The sequence below is a fragment of the Prionailurus viverrinus genome, chromosome A2 (genome assembly GCF_022837055.1).
Source record: "Prionailurus viverrinus isolate Anna chromosome A2, UM_Priviv_1.0, whole genome shotgun sequence".
Classification (NCBI taxonomy): domain Eukaryota; kingdom Metazoa; phylum Chordata; class Mammalia; order Carnivora; family Felidae; genus Prionailurus; species Prionailurus viverrinus.
Window position 1 is genome coordinate 57,026,563 of NC_062562.1, and position 26,904 is coordinate 57,053,466.

Below are 26,904 nucleotides of genomic sequence, written 5' to 3' on the forward strand. Positions count from 1 at the left end.
GCAGTTATTCAGCATGGCGCTGGCGTCGGCAGATAAGCCTTATCAGCTCATCTCCCCCTCCCACAGACAGACAGAGAGTGCCCTGGCAAATGGCACCCCAGAGCTCCACTGGCCGCCTGCCCTGCCGGTTAGGGATGGTGGGTGATCTGGGAAGACACACAGTATGTGTGTCACCCAGAGACACACTCGTCCCCAGACGACAGACCCAGGGTAGTACTGGGTAGAGAAGTACATACACATAGTTCCAAGATACATTCATACACACAGATGTCCACACCCTAGATAAACAGACACAAACATCCACCCCAACACGTATCAGTTCATACGTGGAGCTGTAGACAGATGTGCAGACACACTTGGATTCACTGTCCACGCTCCTATCATCCGTCCAAAGATACAACGTTACACACCCAATACCCAGTGCTGTTAAAGAAGGACGGAACATACACACACACACACGCACACACGCACACACGCTCCGATTCATAGACACAGGATACCCAGACACACACTGCTACCAACCCACATAGGGACACACACCAATTTATAAATAAACACTTGGAAATACCCACTTCCCATCATATGATTCACGAACACAATGATCTCACAGATACACAGCCACAGGGACACACATCCAGTTCCACAGACACACTTTCCCACAGGCACTTTTGGGGTCATGCTCTGAAACAGCCACACATAATGAAGCACAAACTCTCAGGGACCCACAGAACACAGACTCTCGATATAAAACTCCCAGGGACCCACAAGAAGAAATGGGCATGCTAATATACTCAGTTTTGTAGACTTCCCACATGCTCACAGATGCACACAGACACACAGGGGCCCTCAGGATAGATGTTCTTCCAAGCACACACAGCACATACACGTGCAACACAGTCACTATCAGCTTCAAAGAAAGACCCACAGATAGCAGATGGCCACAGAGATGGGGGGGCTGGACACTTCTCTCGGGCACACACTAGTTTTCCCAGGACCAGGGACTTCCCAGTCCTTCCAAAGCAAAGCACTTTCTCTCTGGGCCGAAGATCCCCAGGCCACTTTCACTCCCCAGGGCAGCTGGAATGGGACAGGGCAGGGGGGTGGGGAGCGGAGGACCCCCACTGTGGAGTTGAATTTTGATGTAGGGACTTCGGAAGTTCAAGGACCACATTCCCCTAGCATTCTTGGGGTGAAGATTCCCACACCCCAGCTCCTCTGCCCAGCCTTCCGAGGACAAGCCCTCTACTCCCTCTCTTTCCTGAGAGGGTTCCTTGGGGATGGGCCAGGGGGCCGCCTCGAACTCCACTCCTGAAATGCTCTGGTCTCCTTGGGAGTTTGGGAATTGGGGCGAGAGTATAGGTGGCTTGGAAGGGAGAGGCCATGTGTCTACATTTAGCCAAAATCAGCCTGGAAGTGAGGGAGGTGTGTGTGTGTGTGTGTGTGTGTGTGTGTGTGCACGCGTGTGTGCGTGTGTGCCAGATTGTCAAGCTACATTTGGGTGTATGCCCGTGTGCATGTCAGTGTGACCCAGATCTCCTGGCTGAGAATTTCCACGTAGCCACAGCTGTGTGCGCTAACGCGTGTGCACAGAAGTGTGCATGTGTGAGCACTACTGGAAGCAAATTGGAGGAGGAGCAGGCGTCTGTGTACATGCGTGTGTGTGTGTGTGTGTGTGTGTGTGTGTGTGTGAGCGCTTGTGGCCACGGCTCATGAGGGTCCCCGGGGAGAGTCTCGAAAAAGAGACGTCCCGGGCTTTCTGAGCTTACACCCCTGAGAGAATAGGTGCTCATTCCTGCGCCCCTGCGAGGGCGGGAGTAGTCTGGAGTATGGGCGAGTAAGGTATTGCGCCTTGAGTGCCTTCCGGCCCTCGGCCTGCCGCCCGGCGGCTGGACCAGGGAAACGGGGCGCAGAGCTCTGGGCACCCTCCTGCCCCCCTGCGGCGCTCCCGCCCCCTCAAAGTGCTGTCGAAATAAAAAGCAGCGGCCGCTGCGGCCGGGGGAGGGGAGGGAGAGGCAGCGGGAGCGAGAGGGAGGTAACGAGGCCAGCGCCGCCCGGGCTCGCCGCTCAAGTCTCTATCTCCAGGCTGCCTTCGCCCCCACCCCAGCCGGCCCCCGTCGGCCACCAGGCGAACAAAAGCGGCCCGCCGCGCACCATGCGGCCACTCAGCGCGCCACCCGGGCCCTTCTGGTGAACGCCGACAGCTCGCACCGGGGTCCTGTGGGCCCACCTAGCCACGCACCGCGCTGTGCGCCCAGCTCCGCTCCGGCCCCGTCCACCCGGGGGCGCCGTCCGCCGCACCTCGCTGGGTAAGTACCCCCACCTCCGCCTGGCCCCAGAGCCCTTCTAGTCCCCAGGTTTGAACCACCCGGCCCCCTAAACGCAGTCCCCCTAGCCCGTGGCCCCTGACTTGTGGCCTTCGGGGTTCGCCCTGGTCCTACCAGCGGCTCGAACCCCAGGTCATAGGGGCCTGATGCTGAGGGAGTATTTGCGGAGTCGAGGACAGTAGGCCCGCGTCGGGACTCTTGTTTTCCCATTTCTCGGATGCAGCCACACGTAGGCCGCGAGCCCCGGTTATTCCCGATGCCTCGCAAAGCGCCCCACCTCCCGGCCCCCGAGCTGGGGTCTTTGTCTCGGCCGCCCCCACCTCCGGGCCAAGGCGGCGGAGGCGCCCAAGCCCGGCCGCCGAGCCGCGGCTGCACCTGCCGGCTGGTCCCGTGCGCCGGCTTTGCGCGGCTTAACCCGGCTCGCTCCTGCGTGCGCCCCCGCGCGCTGCGCCCCGCGGCCCTTTATCCTGTGTGGCTGGGGTGCGGGTGGGGGAGAGCGCCGGGTCTGGAAGTCTCCCCCCTGCCCCAAGCCGGAGCCGGAATCTGTTTAGTGGGATTTCAATAAGAATGGGGCCGCCGCGGGCTCCGAGATCTGCCGCCGGGAGGCGTAGACGGCGGCGGTCTGGGTCTGTCTGGACGCCGGGCATTCAGAATCCTTCGGCGGCGGCCAGGCTTGAACTCCAGGTTGCCCCAACCGCAAGGGGAAAGATCCGGCGTTCAGGGCCCCCGGGAGTGGCGGCCGCTCCTTTCCCGGAAAACACGGAAGGAAATTCGTTGTTTTGGAAAAAGCTACGTCTCCCGGGGATCGGGAACATCTGGCGGTGAGCTCCGGGTCTACACAGGCACCTAGCGCTGGGATTCGTTTATGAGTGGGCAGGATTTGAGAAGCAGGTAGGGCCGTTGCGGCTACCCAGGCGTCTGGAGAGAGTTTCCCAGCCGGGTCGACAAATTGCAAACAAATTGCGTCTAACGAAACGGATTTACCAGTTGTCATGCTGCGGGGCCGCAGGACCGCCAGGCTCTCTGAGTAAACCGTGCCTGTGCTTGAAGGAAGGAGAAACGCTGACCGATTGTCTGCAGGTCTCAGCAGGGCCTATGGGGGAGGCTGTACGGCTTGGAGGTGGGTGGTTAGAACCTGATAAGGAGATACATGATCTCGCAGGCACCTCAGCCCAGGGCGCTGAGACTTCTCAGCCCGGGTTTTACGATTCGAAACTGCCCTAAAGACGTAAAGGGTGGGAAAGCCATCATGGAGGCCAGAGAGGAGAAGAAGCCTTCACATTTGGGGGGCTGAAAATTAACCCCAGCGAGCAGAAGGGGCTGTTGGAGTCCTGGTCCCTCCACTGCAGAACCCCTGGGTGGGGGGATGGCTGCAGGCCTGAGCAGATTTGAGGCCTTACCCTATGGGGACTTCTGAACCCCTCTGGCTAAAGCAGGCCCCCTCTTCCTCCTCAGTACCCCTCAAGGCACATCCCCAGTGTGGGGCTCGAAGGTCGCTGGGTTCGCCAATTAAATATCCCTATGGAAGGCAGTCCTTAAGCAAACTGATTTCTTTAAATCTCCCCTCCACCGCTGGCCAATTAGATGCCCATAGGAAAAGGTGAGAAGAATTAGGTTACAAAGAGAGGGCAAACTTACGGTCCCAGAGGGGCCACCTTGGATGAGGGAAGTTTAAACAAAGGGCACGGAGGGGAGGGGAAGACCGGGCAGGGGCAGCTGAGAGCCGAGGCCGGTGGGTGAGGCCCACTAGAACCTGGCCTTGGATCCCTGAGCCTCCAGCTCCCCGGAGAACGCATCTTGAGCCGTTAGGACCCATGCTTTCTCGGGGAATCTCAGGCTACTTGAAAAAGGCTGTTGGAACATTCAGTTTCTCTGCTGCCCATTGCCAGTCCTTCCTGAAGTCTTGTTCTCATGTAAGGAAAGTGACAGCTTCTCAGTGCGATCAAAACGCAGCACCCGCATTAGCAACAACCCTTGGAAACCAACAGAAACATGGAAAAGGGGTCACGTCCCTCTGAAGGTGTTCTGGAGACCCTGAAGCCCCAGGCTATAAACCGAAATAAATCTGCTTTCCTCATGTGTGAGGGTGCCCCTCACAATCCTAGCTGATTGGGGGGGCTGCCCTGAGCCTCCCCGGACGTTTGTTTGCGTACAAGTGATAGGATGGTCTTTGCTGCCTACTGGGCAAGATGCCTGACTAGTGGCCCTTGGTCTGTCTGGCATATGCACACACTCATGATGGGGAAGGTGTGTTTTACTGACCAGCTGGGCCTTCTCCTGCCTGGCGCCCCTCTTCTCTCTCCCAGGCGGGTTCGTTCCTGCGGGAGAACGCAGTAGTCCCGCGTCCAACGCAGGAGCTCCAACCATAGTGGAGGCCTCCGCCAAGCCGGCTGCCTGCCTGCCTGCCTTTTGCAGGAAGGCAACCTCGGGGCCTCAAGAGACCTGGCAGGGCTCCCTTCCCCCCACCCCCTTTTTTTTTTCCCTCCCCTCTAGGCCGGGATTGCGGGAAGGGAGACTCGTGCGGATCTCCCGAGGCCCCTGCTCAAGCATTGCTTAACTGCCCTGCTAAGCTCCTCTGCGCGGCGATTTTCTGAGCCGCCGAGCGGGGTAATTAAATCCCCGCCAGCGCTCGCTTCTGCGCCAGGCCAGCGGGCAGCTCAGGGCTGCCGTTCAGGCGGGGGGCCCGGCCAGGCTGGTCACCTCCACTTCTGCGGTGGCCCAAGACGCTGCCCCAGAGGGGCTTCAGGTTGCCTCGGAGGGGCTTCTAGCCGAGTTCGTAATGATGAAACTGCAGACCCACCCCGAACGGGGGTAATTTGAACCACGCCTTTGGGGAAAATAAAGCGAATTACCTGCTTTCCCGAGAGCCCAGAGTAGCCACCTCCCTGCGAGCCGAGGCGCGGATCGCAGACCCACGGAAATCTTCCGCTCGGCTCCGGCGTTCACGGCCCCGGGTCTGGCAAGCGGCTGGCTGCCTCCTGAGCTGGGTCCCGGGGTTCGAGCTGGCGGGGCAGTCTTGCCTGACACCAGGGATTGTCCCCGGGGCGGCGGTGTCTTTGATAAGCTCCTGCTAGGTTCCAGGGACGCAAAACAGTCTCGAGGCTCCGACGATTGCATTTTACGCGTTGATGAAGAATCATAAACTAAAGGCAGGGAGGAGAGACAGACGAACAGAGAGGCAGCGAGTCCCGGCCAGACCGCGCGCGTTTCGGGTAGCGCGAACCGGAAGGCACTGAGGCCAATCACCTGCCCGGCCTGGCCGCAGAGGCCCGGCGCCCGCGGCCTCGCGCTCCCACTCCCGGCCCCGGCGCGCTTTACTCAGCTGGCGCCGGCCTCCTCTTATGCGGAGCGGAGTTCCGAGTAGACCAGGCGGGCTCCGCGCGCCCCGGAGTGGAGCGGAGCGGGAGGCGCAGCGGGCCGCCAGGGCAGGCGGGTCCCCAAGCGCCCAAGACGCGCTGGTTCCCAGCCAAATGGGGCTCCGCGCCTCCAGCCCCGCGTCTTTACCTGCCGCCAGGGCCTCGGACAGATCAACGGACAGCCGGACGCAAAGGCAGGAGGAGGCCCCTAGCCTGTGCCTGCGCCCCCCGGCGCTGCCCAGAGCTGGTCTGGGACAGGGTGACGGGCGCTCCCGCGGAGCTGGGCCTGGCCGGGAGCCCCCCGAGCCGAGGGGACCAAGGGCTTTCCTCCCTCCTCGGATTATTAAAAAGTTCATTTCCTGGCGAATCGGGTGACGTCAGGGCCCCGGCGTCGCGGTGGCGGGGCCGCCCGGCCGGAGAAGCCGCCTCCAGTTACCCAATTACCGACTGTCAATCCCGCCGCCCCTCCCCCCACCCTCCCGGGGGTGGCCCGGACCCCCGCCCTCTCCCCTGTCCCGGACCCACCTGGGATCCCTCTGGGCTCCCACTACGAGAGCCGTAGACCCAGCTAAGGGAGAGGGGCTGGAGGACGACGATTATTCCCCCCTTACCCCCGCACCTGTCTCAATCTCCCCAAAGTTCTTTGTTTCCGACCCTCCCCCCCCCCCCCCCCCGTCGGCCATAAGCTCCCTTCGAGCCTCGGTCTCCTATGTCTGTACAATGGGAGAGAGCAAGGAGATTTGTGCACGGGGGCCCACTCCACCCACAGAGCTGGATCTGTGCATTGGAGGTGTGTGGAGAGCAGTTCCAGGTGACTTAGGGGACAGAGCTCTCAGTCTATCGCCTCCCTCTCCCCAGGGGCCGCCTTAGGGACCCCCAGGAGGGAAAAATGCCTTCTCCTGCCCGGAGGCGTCTCCTTCGAGCCGGCGCCGGCGCCAGTCCGGGTCTCCATGGCCTCGCCCCAGGCAGTTCGGCCCGTTGGTCTGCGAAGGCCACGCCCGGGAAGGGGACGCCCCCTCCCCCTCTCTGGAGCCGCCAGCCAGGCCACCTCCACCCGGTCAAGCACAGTCCTAAACGGCCTCTTGTCCGAGGCCCAGGTGCCCACTCGAGCCCCGTAGTTCCTGCCCTTCACCGCTCCTGCTGTCTCGAAGCTGTCCTCCCAACCCCCTGCTCAGCCATAGCCCGAGTCGGGGGAGGGAACGGCCTGGGTAGGTAGTTGGGACTCCAACTGGCCACGTTCAGTGGTAAAGGAGGTGGGATCTGAGAGAGTGGAAGAGCGGGGGTCCTGGGGAGAGGACACCCAGACGCCCAGAGGGTGCGGGACCCAGGCTGCCGGGGAGGGGGTCTCCAGTTGGTTAGTAACTGGGAAGAGGGTCTTGGGGTTAGGCGGATCCAGGAGTGTCCGCAAGAGGGGGCGCAGCAGTCGGCCGGTGGGGTGAGGGTCCCGGCGGGGGGCACTGGCAGCAGGGGCCGCCGGGAGGGCGCTGGGAGGGGGCCCGCCGGCGGAGGGGGGCAGGCCTGCGGGTCAGTCCGGGAGTCCGGCGGTCCGGGAGTTGCGGGCGCAGCCAATGGGGGGCGGAGGCTGGGCGGCGCGCGGCGCTGATTGGCTGGCGCGGGCTTCTTAGGCGTGCACGGCCCCCGCTTCATGTCTGTGCAGGAGTCGCGAGCTGGCGCCAGGGCGGCCGGAGGATGCCGAGGGGCCGGAGCCGGGCGGGCCTGAGGCCGAGGCGCGCGCTGTCCCCCGCTCCTGCTCCGTGAGCCCAGCCGCCTGAAGCGCGGTTCCTGAGCCCGCCACTCCCGGGGCTCCCGCCGGTGCTGAACCTCCGTCCCCGAGGCCGTGGCCCCCCTCCCTGCGGCGTTGCGTGTGTAAGTTTGGGGTGCGAGAGCTGGCGGGGGGCCTGGGGCGCGCCAAGCTCTGAGAGGTCCTTTCGGTGGGTCAAGGCCGGGGCCAGGCTTCGGGTGACTGCTTTGGTGTGCCTTGGTGAGAGGTCTTGATTGTGCCTCCTGGGAGTGAGCTGGGGCGGGGGTGGGGGGAGGCTGGCTCCCAGCCGCTGGGGCTTAGTGTGTGTGGTTTTTTTTGGAGGGGGGGGGGTCGTCAAGCTGGTATGTGTATCCGGCGCCAAGTGCAGGTATGTGCGTGTCGCTAAGATCATGTGCCCAGTGGGTGCCCAGGCGCCTGTCTTCAACTTTCAGTCTGTGTTTATGCGTTTGTGTCCCGGGAAGGAGGGGGGGGGGGGTCAGTGTGAGTGTCCGATTTAAAGTGAGACTCTGTGTTTGTTGGGGTCATTGGTGTCGGGGCTTGTGCCCGTGTGTGAGCCGGTGTGCACGGATGTGTGGCTCTGGGACTGGGGGTCACCATGTGAATGTGAGAGGCTGACCGATCTCCTCCGCCTTCCTTTCGTTTTGAGCTTTGAGCTTTCCTCCCACCCGGGACTGTGCCTCGGCCGGGCTCTGCTGGGGCGCAGCGGCGTGCGGGACTCCGCGTGGCGGGACTTTGGGGGTGTCAGGCCGTGGCGGCGCCCCTCACGCCCCCTTCCGTCGCGCAGGGACGCCGCCACCGCCTCGGCCCAGATCCCGAGCCTCCACTCCCGGCCATGGAGGTGGCGCCGGAGCAGCCGCGCTGGATGGCGCACCCCGCCGTGCTGAACGCGCAGCACCCTGACTCGCACCATCCGGGCCTGGCGCACAACTACATGGAGCCCGCGCAGTTGCTGCCTCCCGACGAGGTGGACGTCTTCTTCAACCACCTGGACTCGCAGGGCAACCCCTATTACGCCAACCCAGCCCACGCGCGGGCGCGCGTCTCCTACAGCCCCGCGCACGGTGAGCCCAAGGCCAGTGGGTGACTGGGAGCCCAGGAGCCGTGCGCCGCGCGCCAGGCGCGGGAGGGGAGGAGGGCCCGGCGGCCTGCTTCCCGGATGTGAGCTCCGCAGGAATCGAGGCAGCTGAAAAATTGGGGCGGGAAAGGTGGGGGCAGCAGCCTCTTGAGGAGGGTCTGGGCACCGCAGGGTGTTTGCCCAATTCCCAGCTGGCCTGTGCGGGTTCCCTCGAGGCCCTGGTCTGGTGGGGTTCCTCGGGTGCCACTTGTCCTTCAGCTCCGGACTGACATTCTTGATTATTACCGGTTGGGGTATTATGTTTCTGGTTTTCTTTGGGAAGAATGTTACTGCTAGCTGTTTTGTGAGTTGTGGTCCCGCGTATCTGTCATGGCGCGACTCGGCCTCTGCGCACCCTGACCCCTCTCCCTCCTCCCGCAGCCCGCCTGACCGGAGGCCAGATGTGCCGCCCACACTTGTTGCACAGCCCGGGGTTGCCCTGGCTCGACGGGGGTAAAGCAGCCCTCTCCGCGGCTGCAGCGCACCACCACAATCCCTGGACCGTGAGCCCCTTCTCCAAGACGCCGCTGCACCCTTCAGCTGCTGGAGGCCCCGGAGGCCCCCTCTCTGTGTACCCAGGGGCAGGGGGTGGGAGCGGGGGAGGCAGCGGGAGCTCTGTGGCCTCCCTCACTCCCACTGCAGCCCACTCTGGCTCCCACCTCTTCGGCTTCCCACCCACTCCACCCAAGGAAGTGTCCCCTGACCCCAGCACCACCGGGGCTGCCTCCCCAGCCTCCTCTTCCGCAGGGGGTAATGCAGCCCGGGGGGAGGACAAGGATGGGGTCAAGTACCAGGTGTCACTGACCGACAGCATGAAGATGGAAAGCGGCAGTCCCCTGCGCCCAGGCCTGGCTGCCATGGGCACCCAGCCTGCCACACACCACCCCATCCCCACCTACCCCTCCTACGTGCCCGCTGCTGCTCACGACTACAGCAGCGGACTCTTCCACCCCGGAGGCTTCCTGGGTGGCCCTGCCTCCAGCTTCACCCCTAAGCAGCGCAGCAAGGCACGCTCCTGTTCAGGTAAAGACAAGTGCCAGGGAGCCAATGGGAGTGGGGTTGGTCTGTGCTTTTGTTCATGGGGGTCGGGGGCTATGATATGGGAGGCGGGGCAGTGCCAGTCTTCCAGATCTGGGGATGGGTGAAGTCTCTCTCTAATAGACCCCAACAGACGTTTGAGAACCCAGAATGGGGGAGAGGGAGCCCTAAAACTTTTGTTCTTTCCTTAACTGTCCAGGGTTGCCCCCAAAGTTCATTTCCCTTCCCCCTCCTCACCCTCCCTTCCAAGGTTGGCCACTGCCAGACTGAACCCAGACCGGGGATTCCCCCTTCCCTTCCCTGAATCTTAAGTGAAAATTTGAGCAGCCTCTTGACTTGTGTGAGGGAATGCAGTAGCAAGTGACAGCAGCGAGGCTGTGTGTGCGTGTTTTTGTGCGTGTTTTTGTGTGTGTGCGTGCTGTGGGTGCTGTGGGTGCTGTGCGTACGCTCCAGACCCTTAAGGAATCTGGTTCTCCAAGTCAGGCAGTCCAAATCGTGGGATTTCGATGTTTCCCAATCTCCTTGGGAGATTTCCCCCAAAGCAGCATTCCCGGGAGTCGTTCCTGCTCCCTGCCCGCTGGCGCATCCTTCACTCTCCCTCCCCGAAGGCTGGAGTGAGGCGATGAAGCTGTAGGTAGCTTTGCCCCTTTGCCGGAGGAGACGGCTGGGGCCACACTGGTTCCGTCCGAGAACCTGGCTGGAGAGCAGAAACCGAGCTAGCTCGGGGCTTTCGCTGTCAATGCCTCCCTTCTAATCCCTTTAAGCTAAGGAAGAAGAAGATTTTTAAAACTTTTACTCCTGAGTCCAGGAACCTTTCCTTGCCCAGATATATCGACAATTTAGTTTAAACTAAATAGGGAAAATTTTTTCCCGGGCAACACGATGTAAGGCATCCAGCTACCCTGCCTGATTGCCCCCACCGTCGCTGTCGCTGGCACCCACCTCAGCCCCACCCCAGGGCCCCTGTTCGCAGGCCAGCTACCTTGCCTTAAATTAGCCCTTTCTCCCAAGTTTGTTTTACGTTGTATTTGAATTCCAGATGGCCTTTTAAAACAACAACAAAAACCAAAAACCAAAAACACCACCACCGACAGAAGACCAAGGTCACTTAGTCTGCTTAACTTCAAAACGAAAGGGCTTGGGATGTGTTTTATTTTAAAGAGCAACACCTTGTATCGAGTCCAGGACTGAATTCTAGGGCCTCAGCGGAAAGGAGGGCAGCTGGGGAGAAAGAAGGAAATTCCCTTGCTCCGAGAACAGAAAGAGGGTAGGAGCTGAGGGCAGAGGACGCGGGGCAGAGAATCAATCGGAAGGTGGCAGACGAAGTTGGGGAAAGGGACAGACCGAAGAGGCAGAACTAGAAAGCAAGGCAGAGTCCTCCCAGGCCCAGCCGGGTCGAGCTGGGCCACTCCTGCCACCGCCCTGCCTTCGGCGAAGTTTGCTGTAAATACCCTTTCATTGTCGCGCCCAGAATCCCTGGGGCCCTGGCCCCACTCCTCCCTCCAGCCCCATTTCCCTTCCTTCAAGCCAGGGTTTTGAAGAGGGAGACTTGGCCTTAAAGCTACTTTCTGAACTCATCTCCTTCGGCGGGGAAGCCTCCTCTGGGTCCCTCTTCCTGCCCAGGGTTGGAGCTAAAAGTCACCCCCTGAAGCATCCGGGCCGAGGCAGACGGCTGCCTGATTGGCGCTGGCCCACCCCTGCCTCTCTCCCCTCGACCTTATCCGTTAAGCGGGCCGGCGTCTCTCCCTGTCCCCCTTCAGAAGGCCGGGAATGCGTCAACTGTGGGGCCACAGCCACCCCTCTCTGGCGGCGGGACGGCACCGGGCACTACCTGTGCAACGCCTGCGGGCTCTACCACAAGATGAATGGGCAGAACCGGCCACTCATCAAGCCTAAGCGGAGACTGGTAGGCGCGGGGCAGCAGGTGGCTGGGGAGGGGGCCGGTGGGCAGCACCCTGACGCCGACCTGGACTGGAGCCGGCAATTTATTTAAAAAATAAGAGTAACACCACCAAACCCTTCAAATGCAGCTGCGTTGCCTCTTGAAATCCTCTTATCATTTAAATCGCTTGGGGTCACCCTTCTTTTAGGCCAGATTTTTTTTCAGGCCAGATTTCCCCCTCTGCAGCCCACCAGGTACCCTCCCCCCACTGAGCTCAGGGCTCCCCAAAGTTGAGTGTCCAAGGGCCCAACTCCTGTCCCCTGGCCTCTGTTTAACTCTCTTTAAAAATAGGGCCATGAAGTAATTTTCCTTGTAGCCCAGAACACAGTCTCCTCACGCTTATTTAAATAAAACACACACACCAACCACCAAAAAAACCTGCCCTTTATTATTTTTCCATGGAGTCACCTATACTGTGTATTTTCATTTGAGTGATTTAAAAAAATGCCCTTTCGGATCTCCTGCCGGAGTTTCCTATCCGGACATCTGCAGCCTGAAGATAAGGAAACTTCGCGTATCTGTTTCCGGACTCCGCGAGTTTTAGAGCCTCTCCTCGGCTCAGTCCTGCCTCTCGCTGGGCTGTTTTGAAATTTCTAATACCCTCCGCTCTGCAAATAATGCGTAAAATGCTAAGAATAATAAATATATTTTTTTCAGGGCGAAGTGATTTATGAGGCTTAAATCGCTGGCCGCTTTGGGGGCCCCCTTTTTTTTCCCCACCCTGAGTGCGGGCGGGGTGAGGGCCCGGGTGGGGGTAGGGGTGGAGGATACGGTGTTGGCCCCTGAGTCAGAATTCCAGCTTCAGGCTGCTTACTCACCCTCACCCTCCCCGCCTCTGAGGCAGCAGACCGGCAGGTCCCTCCGCTGTTGCTGTCGAGGAGGTTGGAGCTCCGGCCTAGGGCCCTCCTGGCCTTTGCTGGTCTCATTCCCCCAACCCCAGCCCTGCTGCCTGCAGTTCACTGGGGAGTGTTGCGGGGGACAGACACATTCTGTCACTGTGGGGCTGGGCCGGTGGGCCCACAAGAGGAGATCTGCTTTCTTGGGTGAAGACTCTCTTACTTTCTCTCACTTTTCCCTTTTCCAGAAACCAGGCACTTATTCCCAGACATCTCTGGCCTGCATTCCCTGAGGGGCTGTGGGGCAGTGAGCACTCTGGTTTGGGGTACAGGGTGTGGGACAGACCAGCATTGCGGTGATGGAAATGTTCTGGATCTGCACTGCCCACTATGGTTGGGGCTGTGGGTTCCTTGAAATGCGGCTGTGCAAAGGAAGGAACGAAGTTCTAATTTTATTAAATCGTAGTTCAGTTGAACTTAAACAGCCCCACCTGGCTAGTGGCGATCATATTGGACGGTGCCGCTCTAGACTCCCTAAACATTTGACGTCCCTGCCCTGGCCTCAGGCGAGGTCACACCCAGGACTGTGGGTCGTGGAGAGTCATGCGGACATGTGAGCCAGCCTTCTAAACCAAAAGAACCCTTCTCAGGGCCTCAGTTTCCCCTTTTACAGAGTTAGTTTAAGGGTTGGGGGCGGTGGCTGATTTTTCCCTTCAGCTCTTGCGCCCCTGTTGATGCTGAGATCAGGCTTCTGAGAGTTCTTTATTCTGAGTTCTGCGATGGCTTAGGTCTCAAATTCTAAAATTCCACGGCTTCTGAGATGCTTGGATTCCCCTGTGAGAATTCCCGCTCCTGGGCTAAGTTGGCAGGTCCGGGGGGTTGGGGTGAGGGTCGGGGAGGGAGGTCGAGGTGGGGCGTGGGAGCCCAGCCTGCTGACGCCACCCTCCCCTCCCAGTCGGCCGCCAGGAGAGCCGGCACCTGTTGTGCAAATTGTCAGACGACAACCACCACCTTATGGCGCCGAAACGCCAACGGGGACCCTGTCTGCAACGCCTGTGGCCTCTACTACAAGCTGCACAATGTGAGTCCGCCCCTCCCCGGCCCGCCCCGCCCCTCCCCGGGGACCGCGGCTCTTTGTGCTGCCAAGCGCGGGGCCCCAGCCACAATCTCCAGCGTGGCTTGGCTTGGGAGGCGGCTGTTCCCCCGGCGGGCAAGCCCCAAGTGCCAGAAGGGCTTCCCATAAGAGGGGGCAAGCTGGCTGCAAGTGTGGCCTCCAAGGCAGCGGTCTGGGGAAGTGGTGTCTTTTTAAAACAAAAGGTGGGTGTGGAGTTCGGTTGTGTCGATGGGGGGCAGTGCTGGCACTTAGTGGGCTCAATGGCCTGGCCTGCCGGTCCCACCCAGTGAAAGAGACCTTTCTTGAAAGGGCGGCAGGCTGATGGGAAGACCCTGGCGGGCCGAGGGCGTTTGCAAGTGGGGTCCGGAGCCCAGACCCGCCTTTGGCGCCACGTGGAAGCTGGGGGGTGGGGTCTTGTTCTGGGAAGGGAACTAGACCCCCCTGACGGTTCTGTGGTTGCCCCCAGGTGAACAGGCCGCTGACCATGAAGAAGGAAGGGATCCAGACTAGGAACCGGAAGATGTCCACCAAGTCCAAGAAGAACAAGAAAGGTGCAGAGTGCTTCGAGGAGCTGTCCAAGTGCATGCAGGAGAAGGCCTCCCCCTTCAGCGCCGCCGCCCTGGCTGGACACATGGCGCCCGTGGGCCACCTCCCACCCTTCAGCCACTCGGGACACATCTTGCCCACCCCAACGCCCATCCACCCCTCCTCCAGTCTCTCCTTTGGCCACCCCCACCCATCCAGCATGGTGACCGCCATGGGCTAGGGACGGCCCCCCACAAATGGACGGATGGATGCCGAGGAGGGTGGCCCGCGGTGCGAGGCTGGGCGCCCCTAGGCAGGGTGGGGTGGGGGCAAACCCTTAGCTGCCTGCCCTTCCCTGAAGACTGATGGCACTCCCGCCAGCCCAGTCGGAGCCCCAAGCTGCCTCTCCTGTGGGCGCTCCACTCGGCCGTCAGCGGTCACGGTGAAGATCCTCACCCAGGCTGGGGGGTGGCCTTGGCCCGGCTTCCTGCCCAGGTGGGGTTTCCATCACGGACGATTGTTTGGAGAACAGAACGGACAACTTTTTGAAGAGAAAAGGAGGGAGGCAGGGGACAAATGAAGAAGACCGTTTTTGGGAGGAGAAGGGAGTAGGCAAAAGTAATTTATTTTGCTCTTGTTTCTAACAAGGACTGGGAGACTTGGAGGTCCGAGCTGCCCTAGGTTCTCTGGGTCTTTTTGCGCCAAGTACTGCTTGGCCCACCTGCTTGCTAGGGCTCTGGGGGCAGGTGTGCGGGGCCCTCGGCCCGCACCTTCCCCTCTGGCTTCCCTCTCTGAAACAGCTGGAGCTCAGGTTGGGCTGAGCCAGTATAGCCGGACCACCACCGGCCCAGGGAGGCTGAGCGGTGTGTGCCCTGGCGGCCCGGCCCTGGAGGGCAGAGACAATCATGGGCGGTCCTGCGCAGATTCCCAGGCCAGGGCTGGGTCACAGGAAGGAAACAACATTTTCTTGAGAGGGGAAATGTCTCCCAGATCGCTCCCCTGGCTCTGAGGCCGAAGCTGGTGTGACCCGTGTCCCCTTAACGAGCCTGAGCCACAGCCTGACTCCTCTGCCAGGTGGACCCCTGTACATAACATCCTTTTTCTGCTCACCCCTCGACCCCCTTCCCTCCCACTCTGAGACAAAAGAAAAAATATATATATATACAAAAGACTGCATAAGCTTAACTCGCTGAGGAGTTAGTTGTTTTATTTTTAAACTCATTTTGGGTCCAGTCAATTGTACGTTGCCACGGAAGCCCTTGCTGTGGAAAGGAATAAAACCTACAAACCAAGGCTGTAGCTTCACAATTATTTTTGGAAAAGTTCTTGGATCCCACAGCCCTCGAACGGGGAGCTGGGGGCCTGGGGAGGGGCTTTGGCTGCTCTTGGCCTCCAGGGGCTGGTCTGGCAGGTGGCAGAGGCAGGAGTTGGGGGGTGGGTCCAGGGAGAGGCCACGACCCTGCCGGGGTCCCTGGAGACGCCTGGGTTGTGCTCTGCTTTGCTGTGGCTGTCTGGATCCTTCCCAAGGTACAGCTGTACATAACCGTGTCCGAGCTTAGATTCTGTATGCGGAGGTGGTGGGGTGCGGCGGCCGGCGAGGGCCGGCCCAGGACCAGGATTGTGCTGATGTAGTCGACCAAGTGCAATATGGGTAGGCGATCGCTGCGGGGGCACCACAGCCAGAAGTAACTTATTTTGTACTAGTATCCGCATAAGAAAAAGAATCCGCAGTATTTTCTGTTTTTATGTTTTATTTGGCTTGTTTTATTTTGGATTAGTGAACTAAGTTATTGTTAATTATGTACAACATTTATATATTGTCTGTAAAAAAATTGTATGCTATCCTCCTATTCCTTTGAAGTGAATACTGTTAAGAATAATAAAATACTTTTTGTGAATGCCTCTGGCCGATCTTGTGGGCTCCCAGGCTGCTGAGTCCTGTGTGTGGAGATTAGTGGTCAGACCTAACGGGTTCTGCGGCCCAGTGATTTGGAGAGAAGGGCTCCTGTCTGACTGGGGTCTGAGACCCTGATGCCCCTCCCCTGCATTGCTCCCATCTGAATTTCCTCATTGTCACCTCATTGGGGGTCCTGATGGCTGGGTGGATACTGGGGATACAAGGGGAGGCCATGGTTTCTCCAGCCTTTGGCCTACACACTGATCCTTTTCCTGGGGCTCTTGTAGAAGACTGTCTCCGCCCCTGTCCCCATCTACTTCCTCCCAGATGATCAGCTCTTGTTTCTGTCCTCTCTGGTCCTCAATATTCCTGTTCATTGACAAACCTGATCACCAGTGTTTTTGATCACTGATGTCATTGATTGCTGTCATCCTCATTCAACGAGGTTGGTTATTGGAGATAGCCACCATGACTGATATTCGTGGTCAGTGACCTGTCTGATCACCAGAGCCTGTGACCATAGACATCTGATTACTATAACACTGGTCACCAACACTAAGTCAACCAATGTTTTATCAATGCCTCTGACAGTGACATGTCTGGTCAAGGACAGCCACAAAATGTGATCACCAGGGTCTCCAGGGACTGTTTTGGCTCGCTGGTAACACACCTGGTCATGAGTATCTCCTACCACCGATCAGCACCTCTATTCATCGATATTTGTATTCAGTGTGTCTGGCACCAACATCTCTGACCATCACTGCGTTTTCCCAGTACTTCTATTCACCATGTTGTGATCACTGGTGCCTCTTGTCACTCATGTTCCTGATTTCCAATTGTGCTGGTCCCCAATGCACTCAGTCATCAATGTCCTAGTTCACCAAGAAGCATGACCATCAACGTCACTGATCAATGGTTTTCTAATAGTTGATAGATCTGAGCACTCACATGTGTCTCCAATATCACCAATCACACTATTTTCCTCACCGGTGTCTCCTTAACAATGACTTTGGTCACTTGTCTCCGGTCGCCAACATCTCTAACCAACAAGGTGCCTGATGACCAATATCACTGATCATGGGATCCTCTTCTACCACATTTTCTTGACTGTCCGTGTGGTCACCAGTGGCTCTGGTGCCCAACATCCCTGTCTCCTCAGTGCTAATCACCCAGCTTTCTAGTGTCCAGCATAGGGGTTGTGGAGTCTTATCTTCCAGGACCCTTACGACCAGTGTCCCTTATATCCTGATCACCAGGAACACTGACTGCCAGCCCCCTGGTCATCGGTATCACCAGTCACCTGTGTCTCCGGTCACTAAATTCTCTAACCATTGCTGCCTTTGGTCCCCAGTAGATCACCCACCACCAGGATCTCTGGATGTCTCTAGCCCTTGAATGTGATCACTGATGTCCCCTCTGCATTCAGTCGTCAAGAATATGAGCACCAGATGCTTCCTTCACAAACGTTCTTGTGGCTCACACCCTCAGTCCCCCATGTCCCAGAACAATGACGAATGATATATGCAATCAACGATCATGCTGATCACCAAGACCTCTGAACACTACCTCCTGATCCTCAATGTACAGCCACCACCTCTGATCACGTGCTTGAATGATGTCATCTCCCATGACGCCACTGTCTCTAATTACATTACTCTATTCATATGTCTCTGATGGATGATTCCTTTTGGCCCTAATCACCATCTCTGGTACCCTGAGTCCTTGACGATTAGGCTTTCTGATGGCCAACCTCCTTGTTCTCTGGCAGCCCTGATGTCTACGTGAGCCAGGAGGCCCTCCTGTCACTCTTCCCACTGCAGACTGCCGGTGCTGGCAGGGTGCTTGCTTGGGGCCGGGGAAGCAATAGTCCCGTGGAGGCCAGCATGCCTCCTGTGAAGTCCCAGATACCTCAGCCCAGCAGGACAGAGTGGGAGGAACATCCCTGGGTCTCTGACTCAGGAGCCCTCTGCTCCTGCTCTGCCGCCACCACCCTGCACACGTCCTTTTCCTGTAGAATGGACACCTAGAGCAGGCGGGAACTGACCTGGTGTGTAGCTGGATGTGCACTTGCCTGCCCATCTGAATCCACAGTGGCTTTCTCAGCCCTTCCCCAGCTCACAGCATTCTGGCCCACCCTCCCCCATCAGCTACTATACCCACACTGAGGGCAGGGATGGTCGTGCCCTTCTGTGCCCTGGCTCTTGACGGCGGGATTGTGTGTCTATATGATCACGTACTCAAGTGAGCACGTATGTGTGCCTGCTGATCCCTTCGTCCACACCTGGCCGTGTTCTAGGCACGGGGGCTACACCACCCGATGAAACAAACAAGAATTCCTCCCCGTGAGCAGTTGACGCAGTAACGACTCTACCTGGCCTCTGGCAAACAATGCTATTACCTGGCCCCAAATCCAGAACCAGAACCTGGGAGTCCAGAGTTTTGAGTCCACAACTCTGTACCCCAGTACTCAGGAAGCAGACCCAAAACAGAGCACAGCTCCTGTCCTCCCAAATCCAGAATTTAGAACTTGGAGCTCAGAATCCAGAACTTACATCCAAGAACTCTGAGATGGTGGCTTAGAACTTGAACCTCAGAATCCAGATCCCAGAACACGGAGCCCAGGACCTAGGGACCTGAGCATGGACCCCGCAAATTCACAGCCTAGAGCGTGGGGCTCGGAACCCAGAGTGTAGCACCAAGGACGTGGAGCCCAGGGCCTAGACTCTACATCCCCGAGCTGGACCTGAAGACCAGAACCCAGAGCCCAGAAGAACCACAGAAAGAACCCCCTGCCCACCCTTGTTTCTCTATTACTACCCTGGTCTTATTTCCTTCCTACTGCCAAGCAATATTTTGGGAGCACCCAGTGCCAGAAGCAGCCAGCAAGAAATAAACAGAGGAGCGGATCCCCTCTCCCTGCCATGTCAGGTCCAAGAGAGCAGGGACTGTGTCTGTCACTCTTGGGTCTCCATTGTCTCTAATGGGCCTGCAGTAGGTGCTTCCCAAATGTCTGTCGAATGGATTCATTCACTTCTCCCGAATGTTTGTCGACCCTGGTAGTTGTTGGCGTTCTGGTGGGGACAAAACACACACGTCTTGTTGTCCCCATGAATCCGCTCTCTCTGGCTGCCAGGAAACTCACGGAGGGAAGGGGTTGTTTCTGACAAAGCCAGCAGCCAGAGCTGGGGAAGACTGTGGGGGTAGGGATGGTGTCCGGTGAGCGACCACCAGGAGCGGGGGAGGTATGGTGGCTTCAGAGGCCCTAAGTTCAAGCCCCAGACACTCGTGCCACTACAGTTTCTGTTCCCTCTTCCATAAAATAATCAGTGCTAACAATGACTCCTGCTGCCCGAGTCATTGTGCGGGTAAATAGTTTCGATTCTGTGGCCTCAAAGCTCCCGGGCAGGGCAGGGCAGGGCAGGCAGGCAGGCCAAGTGTCGCAAGTGGCCGCCTCAGCTGGGAGATGGTGCCTTTATGATTCCGCGGGGGCCTGGCGCCAGGGCGCCTGGGGTGGGTTGGCCTTTGTTCCATCTGTTTGCACCCAGGTGGGGCTGGCTGGCCCAGGGCCCCTTCCTCCCTTCCTTCTACAGAGACGCTTCCAGGCCCAGCTTCTTATTCCCATTTTCTGTAGTGAGAAACCAAGCCCCCTTTGTAATTCATAGAGACCATCTCAGTCCTTCCCCAGAAATTCCTCCCACCTCCTGGTGACCACCACTAGAAACAATCAGTGGACACTGCCCCAGGGGAATAAGATTTGGGAGGAATGTCTGCCATCCACCTGATGGAAAGGAAGGACGAATCCCCCGAGAGGCAAGGAAGAAGGCAAACACCCAGAGAGCTTCTCCTAAGGTGAGTGGACTGCCCTAAGTGACTGCATAGCACCAGGCAGTAGATCAAAAGTCCACTGTGTGTGGGTTTTTTTTTTTAAAGCAAAATGATAAAATAATTCCAAACTTCATCTGCAAAAACTAACAAGACCAGCACAAGTCAGAAAATTAAGGAACATAAAAGCGAGGTGTATGTGTAAAGCATTCCAATATTAAACAAGATTCTATGATCACAATCTCTTTTTTCTTTCTTTCTTTCTTTCTTTCTTATGTTTTTTAATTTATTTTTGAGAGACAGAGACAGAGTGCAAGCAGGGGAGGGGCAGAGAGAGAGGGACACGCAGAATCCGAAGCAGGCTCCAGGCTCTGAGCTGTCAGCACAGAGCTCGACGCGGGGCTCGAACCCACGAACCGCGAGATCATGACCTGAGCTGAAGTCGGCCGCTTAACTGACTGAATCACCCAGGTGTCCCAATCACAATCTTTCAAACCTTGTGGTTCTACTGTAAGACTCAGGAGATCAGTGGCTCAGACTCCAGTAAGCCCAAAATAGACCCTAGGATTTACAAGATCGTGGATGATGAAGGAGGTATCCTGAGTCAGTGCAAGGGGGAAGGATTATTCAAGCAAGGGGAGTTGGAAAAACTCACTGGTTAGCATCTCACTGAGGGAACACCTAACTCAGAGATCTGAAACCAGCAGCATGTGGCCTTATCCAGCCAGCAGACAAATTTTGCTTGGCTGCATGATATTTTGCAAACGTATAGGTGCGTTGCAAACGATTTTGAGTCAGGTGAGTCACTTAAAAATGGGCAGAAGGTCTGGTTCTGAGGGGACTCTTATGTCTGCAGGGCCATTTCTCCATCTTTCCCCTCAGGAAAAGTACACGGGTTCGAGCCCTGCGTCAGGTCAGAGCCTGGAGCCTGCTTCGGATTCTGCGTCTCCCTCTCTCTCTGCCCCTCGCCCACTCACACCATGTCTCTCTCTGTCTCTCAAAAATGCATAAACATTAGAAAAAAAAATTTAAATATTTGTGTAGATGTGGAAAATAATGAGGGAAGATACATACCTAGTGAATAATAGTTGTTAGTTTGGGGAAGTGTGATAGTCTGGGGATGGGGGAGAGGGTAATTTTTGACTTTATAAACTTGTGCTATTATTATTATTCTTTTTAACTTTAAGAAAGAGAGAGAGAGAGAGAGAGAGAGATGGGCAGAGGGAGAGAGAGAATCTTGTGGAGTCAGACAAGGGTTTGATCCCACTACCTTGGGATCATGACCTGAGCCAAAGTTAAGAGTGGGATACTCAACTGCCTGAGCCCCCCAGATGCCCCTGTGCTATTATTTTACTGTGTTACAACTTTTTGCCGCCTTTGTAACATAAAAAATAAAGAATCATCACAAACACCTGTGTTCTTTTCTCTGCCTTACTTCTGACTGGTCTTTCTCCCTGAGATGTCCTCCCCTTCATCCTTCAAAACCCCAGAGAGCCTAGAGAAAACCTTGAGTTCTCCTTTTCCTTAGCCCTTCAGGGCCTCCCCAGGCCCTAACCGATGTCCCTCAAGGACAAGGCCTGGGTGTGGTGCGGACACCCTTGCCTCTCCCTTGCTGTGCAGCCCTAAGGAAGTGGATTAGCTTCTCTGAATCCTGACTCCTCACCAGTAAAACGTGACCACACCTTGCAGGGCTGTTTTACGGATGAGAGGGCCAAGGGGTCTCAGTCCTTGGAGAGCCTACCTAGCAAGGAGATATCCTTCTGATGCTATTTCAGCCCACTGCTCTTCAGACAGAGTTCCCTTCTCTACTAGAAGTGTCTCTACTCCTACTCAGTGTCCTTCTCTACTCCTAGAAGTGGGCAAGCCGCCTGACCTTCCTGTTCTTCCTTCCCACACTTCCCCTAAGGCTGTCAGGGTCCCTTAGGAGTGCCCGTGGGATATACCTGGCTACTTAGTAGGTGTTTTCAGTATTTCCCCCCCCCAGCCTGTCCCCAGCCAGTCGGGGTCCCCACAGATCATCCCTCCTGTACAGCTGGGGAAACTGAGGGCCAGGCAGGGATGGGGGTCTCATTTCCTGGGGATGGGGGAGAACAGGATGGCTCCCTCTGGTATGCAGGCTAGAGGTGGGGGGGTTTCCTTCTTGAAGAGGGGACTTGGCGGACCCTTTGCAGCTGTTTCCTTCCGCCGTCCCATCTGTCCCTCCCCAGCCCGCACTGCGGGGCTCCCTCGGGGACCCTGGGAAAACACTGTCCCTCTCCTTCTCCCCGCCCCTCCCACCCGGGTTTGGCTGTACTGATTTGGGGTGGGGGCTGTGATCCAGGTCTCCCAGGCTTTGAGGGGCTGCTGGGACGGGCCCCTCCCTTTCCTCAGAACTCAGGAACGGAGAGGACATTTTTACACAAGCGCACATCACACTGCACCACTGCCGGTACCGTCCGGACAGCATCGGAGCGTCTCCTCTGCACCTCACACTGCCCCGTGCTGTCCCTTCGCCTGCTGTGGCGCCAGCCTCCTCCCTGGCCCTTGCCCCCGGCTGGTGCCCTGCAACTTGTCTCTTCCACCAAAGGGATCTTTCTTAACCTTTTTATTTCAACGATGAAATATTTCAAACACCCACAAAGATAGCTAATACTAGAATAAATACCATGGTACCCCCCCCCAGTTATTGGCTTTCTTTAAAAAAAATTTTTTTTTAATGTTTATTTATTTTTGAGAGAGAGAGAGGGAACACGAGCAGGGGAGGGGCATGGAGAGAGGGAGACACAGAATCCAAAGTAGGCTTTGGGCTCTGAGCCGTCAACATAGAGCCGGATATGGGGCTCGAACCCACGAACTGTGAGATCATGACCTGAGCTGAAGTCGGACGCTCAACCGACTGAGCCCCCCGGGGGGCCCTAGTTTTCTAAGCTGCACAGCAAATCCCAGACTCGGCAGCTTAAGACCACTCACACAGTGCAGAAGCCCAGGTGTGGCTTAGTGGGGTCCCACAAGGCTGCCCTCAAGGCATTGACCAGGACTGGGGTCTCGGCAGAGGCTTAACTAGGGAAGGGTCTGCTCTGCTACCAACCTCGCTCAGGTTCTGGCACAACCGAGGACCCTGTGGCCATAGGATTCACAGCAGCTTGCTCCTTCAAAGCCAGCAACACACAGACACTCTGCAGGAGAGTGGCCAACACCAGGGAGTTTTATATAATGTCCCGCAATCCCGGGAATGGCAGCCTATCACCTTTGCCGTATTCTGTTGGTGATATACATGCCCCAGGTCCTGCTTACCTTCCAGGCTGCAGACACCAGGAGGCAGGAGAACCGAGGCAGCTTGCAGTCCCTCTGACACCCCCTCATCTCAGGTTAAGAAAGAAAACATCACAGAGCCTGGGTGGCTCAGTCAGTTAAGCGACAGACTTCCTGTCAGGTCGTGATCTCGCGGTTTGTGGGTTCGAGCCTCGTGTCGAGCTCTGTGATGACAGCTCGATGCCTGGACTCTGCTTCGGATTCTGTGTCTTCCTCTCTCTCTCTCTGCTCCTCTCCTGCTTGTGCTCTGTCTCATTTAGTTTATTTAACACCCCCCCCCAAAAAAATAGAGAAAACATTACAGGTGTATTGAACCCTCTGAACCTTCTTACCTGCCTTCCTTCCCTGAAGTAGCTAGGGCTTGATGACGCCCATGTAGGTTACATTTTTTTTGCTACATGTGTATGAATCCTTATGCCATAGCTCACGTTATTCTGCACGTTTTTACATTTTGCAAAATGGTATCTTAACAGTAGATTTTTTTTGCTATGACTTACTTTTTTTGGTGTACTATCACGTTTATGATATTCTTTCACACGAATATATGAAGTTCTGTTCCATTCATGTTTCGCTGCTGTATATACTATGTCATCGTATAAATATAACACAATGTATTTGCCAATCCTCCTATTTTCTATTATTTAATTTTTTAATGTTTGTTATTTTTCAGAGAGAGGGAGAGAGAGAGAGAGAGAGACAGAGAGAGACAGAGAACAAGCAGGGCAGGGGCAGAGAGAGGGGGAGACACAGATCTGAAGCAGGATCCAGACTCCGAGCTGTCAGCACAGAGCCTGATGCGGGGCTCAAACTCACAGACTGTGAGATCATGACCTGAGCCGAAGTCGGATGCTCAACCGACTGAGCCACCCAGGCACCCCCCTCCTGTGTTGTATTATAAAGAGAGCATATGCTTGCTGTTCTCATCCCTCCGCCATGCATGAGGGTTTCTCTGGGCACAGAAGCCTAGAAGTGGAATTGCTGAGTCAAAGGATTTAGTACCCTCACATCTCCAAGATAAGGCCAAAGAATTTTCCAGACTCGCTGTTCCCATTGACACTCCCACCAGCAGGGCAGGGAATCCCCGTTGCTCTATCCACATCCTTGCCAGCACTTGGTAATGTCAGCCTTTTACATGGTTACCAGTTTGTTGGGCATGAAATGGAACACCATTGTTGTAGAGAGATTGTTCTAGAACATGCCATTGATCACATTCTTCTTGTGCTTCAAATCCACCCAGCTCGGGACCTGATCCAAGCTCTTGAGTTTGGCATCTGAGGCTTGCATGACCTTTGCACCCTCATAGACCCTGCCCCCTCATTGTCTCCTCAGTCCCAGGCACAATAGACCACAGACGAGGCTCTCCCACCACGCAAGGCTTTGTGCTCACTGCTCCCTCTGCGTGAAACCACCCCCCTGTTTCAAGGCCCCTGCTTTATTAAGAAATAAATAACCGAACAGACCGCCTGTATGTTTTGAACGTTCACATTAAAGAAATGAATGCCTTAGGCACAGTAAAAACACAAATGCAATATAACCGTACTTTTCAAATAGTGGCTTCAGGGTTCAGACCAGAGTTCTCCACCTCGATAGCACTGACGCTGGGGACTGGATCATTATTTGTGGCGGAAGGTTGTCCTGTACCTCGTAGGATGTTTGGTGGCATCCCTGACCCCGCCCCACGAGATGCCAATAGCAACCCTACCCCCTTGTCATGACTATTAAAAATGTCTCCTGTCATTGTCCCCTGGGGAGGGAGGGCTGACCCTGTTGAGAGCACTGATTTAGGAAGAGATTCATTAATAATGCACTCCGTGGTCTGGAAGTGCTTACAGCCCTATGATGAACATTTTCTTCCCACCTGGAAACACTGTTTTTTCCACGACCGAGCAATTCTATACCATTGGGAAAGGACATCCAGAGTCTAAATCCGAGGACCTTCACATGTGTGAGGCCCTAGCCAAAGGCTAATGTCACCTCTCTCAATAGACCCTGCTGGAACTGCCCTGTTTAAGCCCTGCCCAGATGTCACCCCAGGTGTCCCCAATGCTTTTTGCAGCTGCCTTCACGTGTTTGTGGGTCTCTGCTCCTTTCCCACAGCCTAGGATTGGGAGGGCCCTCTGTGGGTGTGGGTGACACAGCTGAATTCTGCTCTGTCTCCAGCTCGCACCTACATCAGCGCAGAAAGATGTGTGGATCTGAATTGCGAATTGCATGGCAGTCACCTAGGCCCTTCTCCAGTTGACCCAGTGAAACCCAGATGTGTGCTGAGACCCCGGTGAGCAGGCCTGGAGAGGGGATATGGGAAGGTCAGGGTGAGGAAGAAGGAAACAGTTCTGGCCAGAGAGGTGGGCCAGACCTCCCCAGTGTGGGTGGGCAGGGACATCTTTGGAGACACCGTACCCTCAATGCACAGCAGGGCTGCAGGCCTTGTGGGAGGCACCTGTGTGCCTGTGTGCACACGTGGACACTTGTGTTCGTGTGTATAGGCACACACATATTGCGTGGGGGCATGGATGCCTGATACGCATGTGGAGGTGGGTGGGGCCCTATCTGCCTACCCTGTCTGAAAGAGAAGGCTTGTCATCCTCCTTCTGCTTTGTTTTTCCTCATGGCAGCTATCACTACCTGACATTATATCATGTTTATTTATTATTAGTTTCTTGTGTCTCTCCCGCTAGCTGTCAACTCCATGAGGGCAACGCCCTGGCTAGTGTGTTCACTGGCATATATACCTGCAGCACCCAGAGGAGTGCCTGGCTTATTGTACATGTATGCATAGGTGCTCAAGAAACATATGGGATAAGTGGTTGGATGGATAGATGAAGGGCTGGCTGGCTGGATGTGTAAGTGGATGGATGGATGGATGGGTAGATGGATGGATGAGGAAGTAGATGGATGGATGGATGGATGGATGGATGGATGGATAGGTGGATGGATGGATGGATGGATGGATGGATGGATGGATAGGTGGATGGATGGGTGGATGGGTAGATGGATGGATGGATGGATGGATGGATGGATAGGTGGATGGATGGATGGATGGATAGATGGATGAGTGGATGGATGGATGGATAGGTGGATGGATGGCTGGCTGGATGGGTGGATGGATGGATGGGTGGATGGGTGGATGGATGGATGGATGGATGGATGGGTGGATGGGTAGATGGATGGATGGGTGGATGGATAGGTGGATGGATGGATGGATGGATAGGTGGGTGGATGGATAGGTGGATGGATGGATGGATGGATGGATGGGTGGATGGTAGGTGGATGGATGGGTGGATGGATGGATGGATGGATACGTGGATGGATGGATGGGTGGATGGATGGATGGATACGTGGATGGATGGATGGGTGGATGGATGGATGGATGGATGGATGGATAGGTGGGTGGATGATGGATGGATGGATGGATGGATGGATAGGTGGATGGATGGATGGATGGATGGATGGATAGGTGGGTAGATGGATAGGTGGATGGATGGATGGATGGATGGATGGATAGGTGGGTGGATGGATGGATGGATGGATGGATGGATAGGTGGATGGATGGATGGATGGATGGATGGATGGATAGGTGGGTGGATGGATGGATGGATGGATGGATGGATAGGTGGATGGATGGATGGATGGATGGATGGATGGATGGATACGTGGATGGATGGATGGATGGATGGATGGATGGATGGATAGGTGGATGGATGGATGGATGGATGGATGGATAGGTGGGTAGATGGATAGGTGGATGGATGGATGGATGGATGGATGGATGGATGGATAGGTGGGTGGATGGATGGATAGGTGGATGGATGGATGGATGGATGGATAGGTGGATGGATGGATGGATGGATGGATGGATGGATGGATAGGTGGGTAGATGGGT

General features: G+C 56.5%; 1 protein-coding gene across 3 annotated transcripts; it reads left to right on the top strand.

Moving 5' to 3' along the window:
* The first annotated feature begins 1,989 nt into the window (after positions 1-1,989).
* Positions 1,990-15,922, top strand: GATA2 (GATA binding protein 2). Of its 3 annotated transcripts, none has more exons than XM_047844957.1 (7): positions 1,990-2,306; positions 7,338-7,546; positions 8,227-8,503; positions 8,938-9,579; positions 11,355-11,500; positions 13,328-13,453; positions 13,953-15,922. In XM_047844957.1, exons 3-7 carry the CDS (start codon positions 8,275-8,277, stop codon positions 14,250-14,252), a joined length of 1,443 nt encoding a protein of 480 aa, XP_047700913.1. In that variant the 5' UTR covers positions 1,990-2,306; positions 7,338-7,546; positions 8,227-8,274; the 3' UTR covers positions 14,253-15,922. The 3 variants fall into 3 exon arrangements, with proteins under 3 accessions (XP_047700913.1, XP_047700929.1, XP_047700922.1); XM_047844966.1 differs by lacking the exon at positions 1,990-2,306 and adding an exon at positions 6,679-6,888; XM_047844973.1 differs by lacking the exon at positions 7,338-7,546.
* Positions 15,923-26,904: the final 10,982 nt, after the last annotated feature.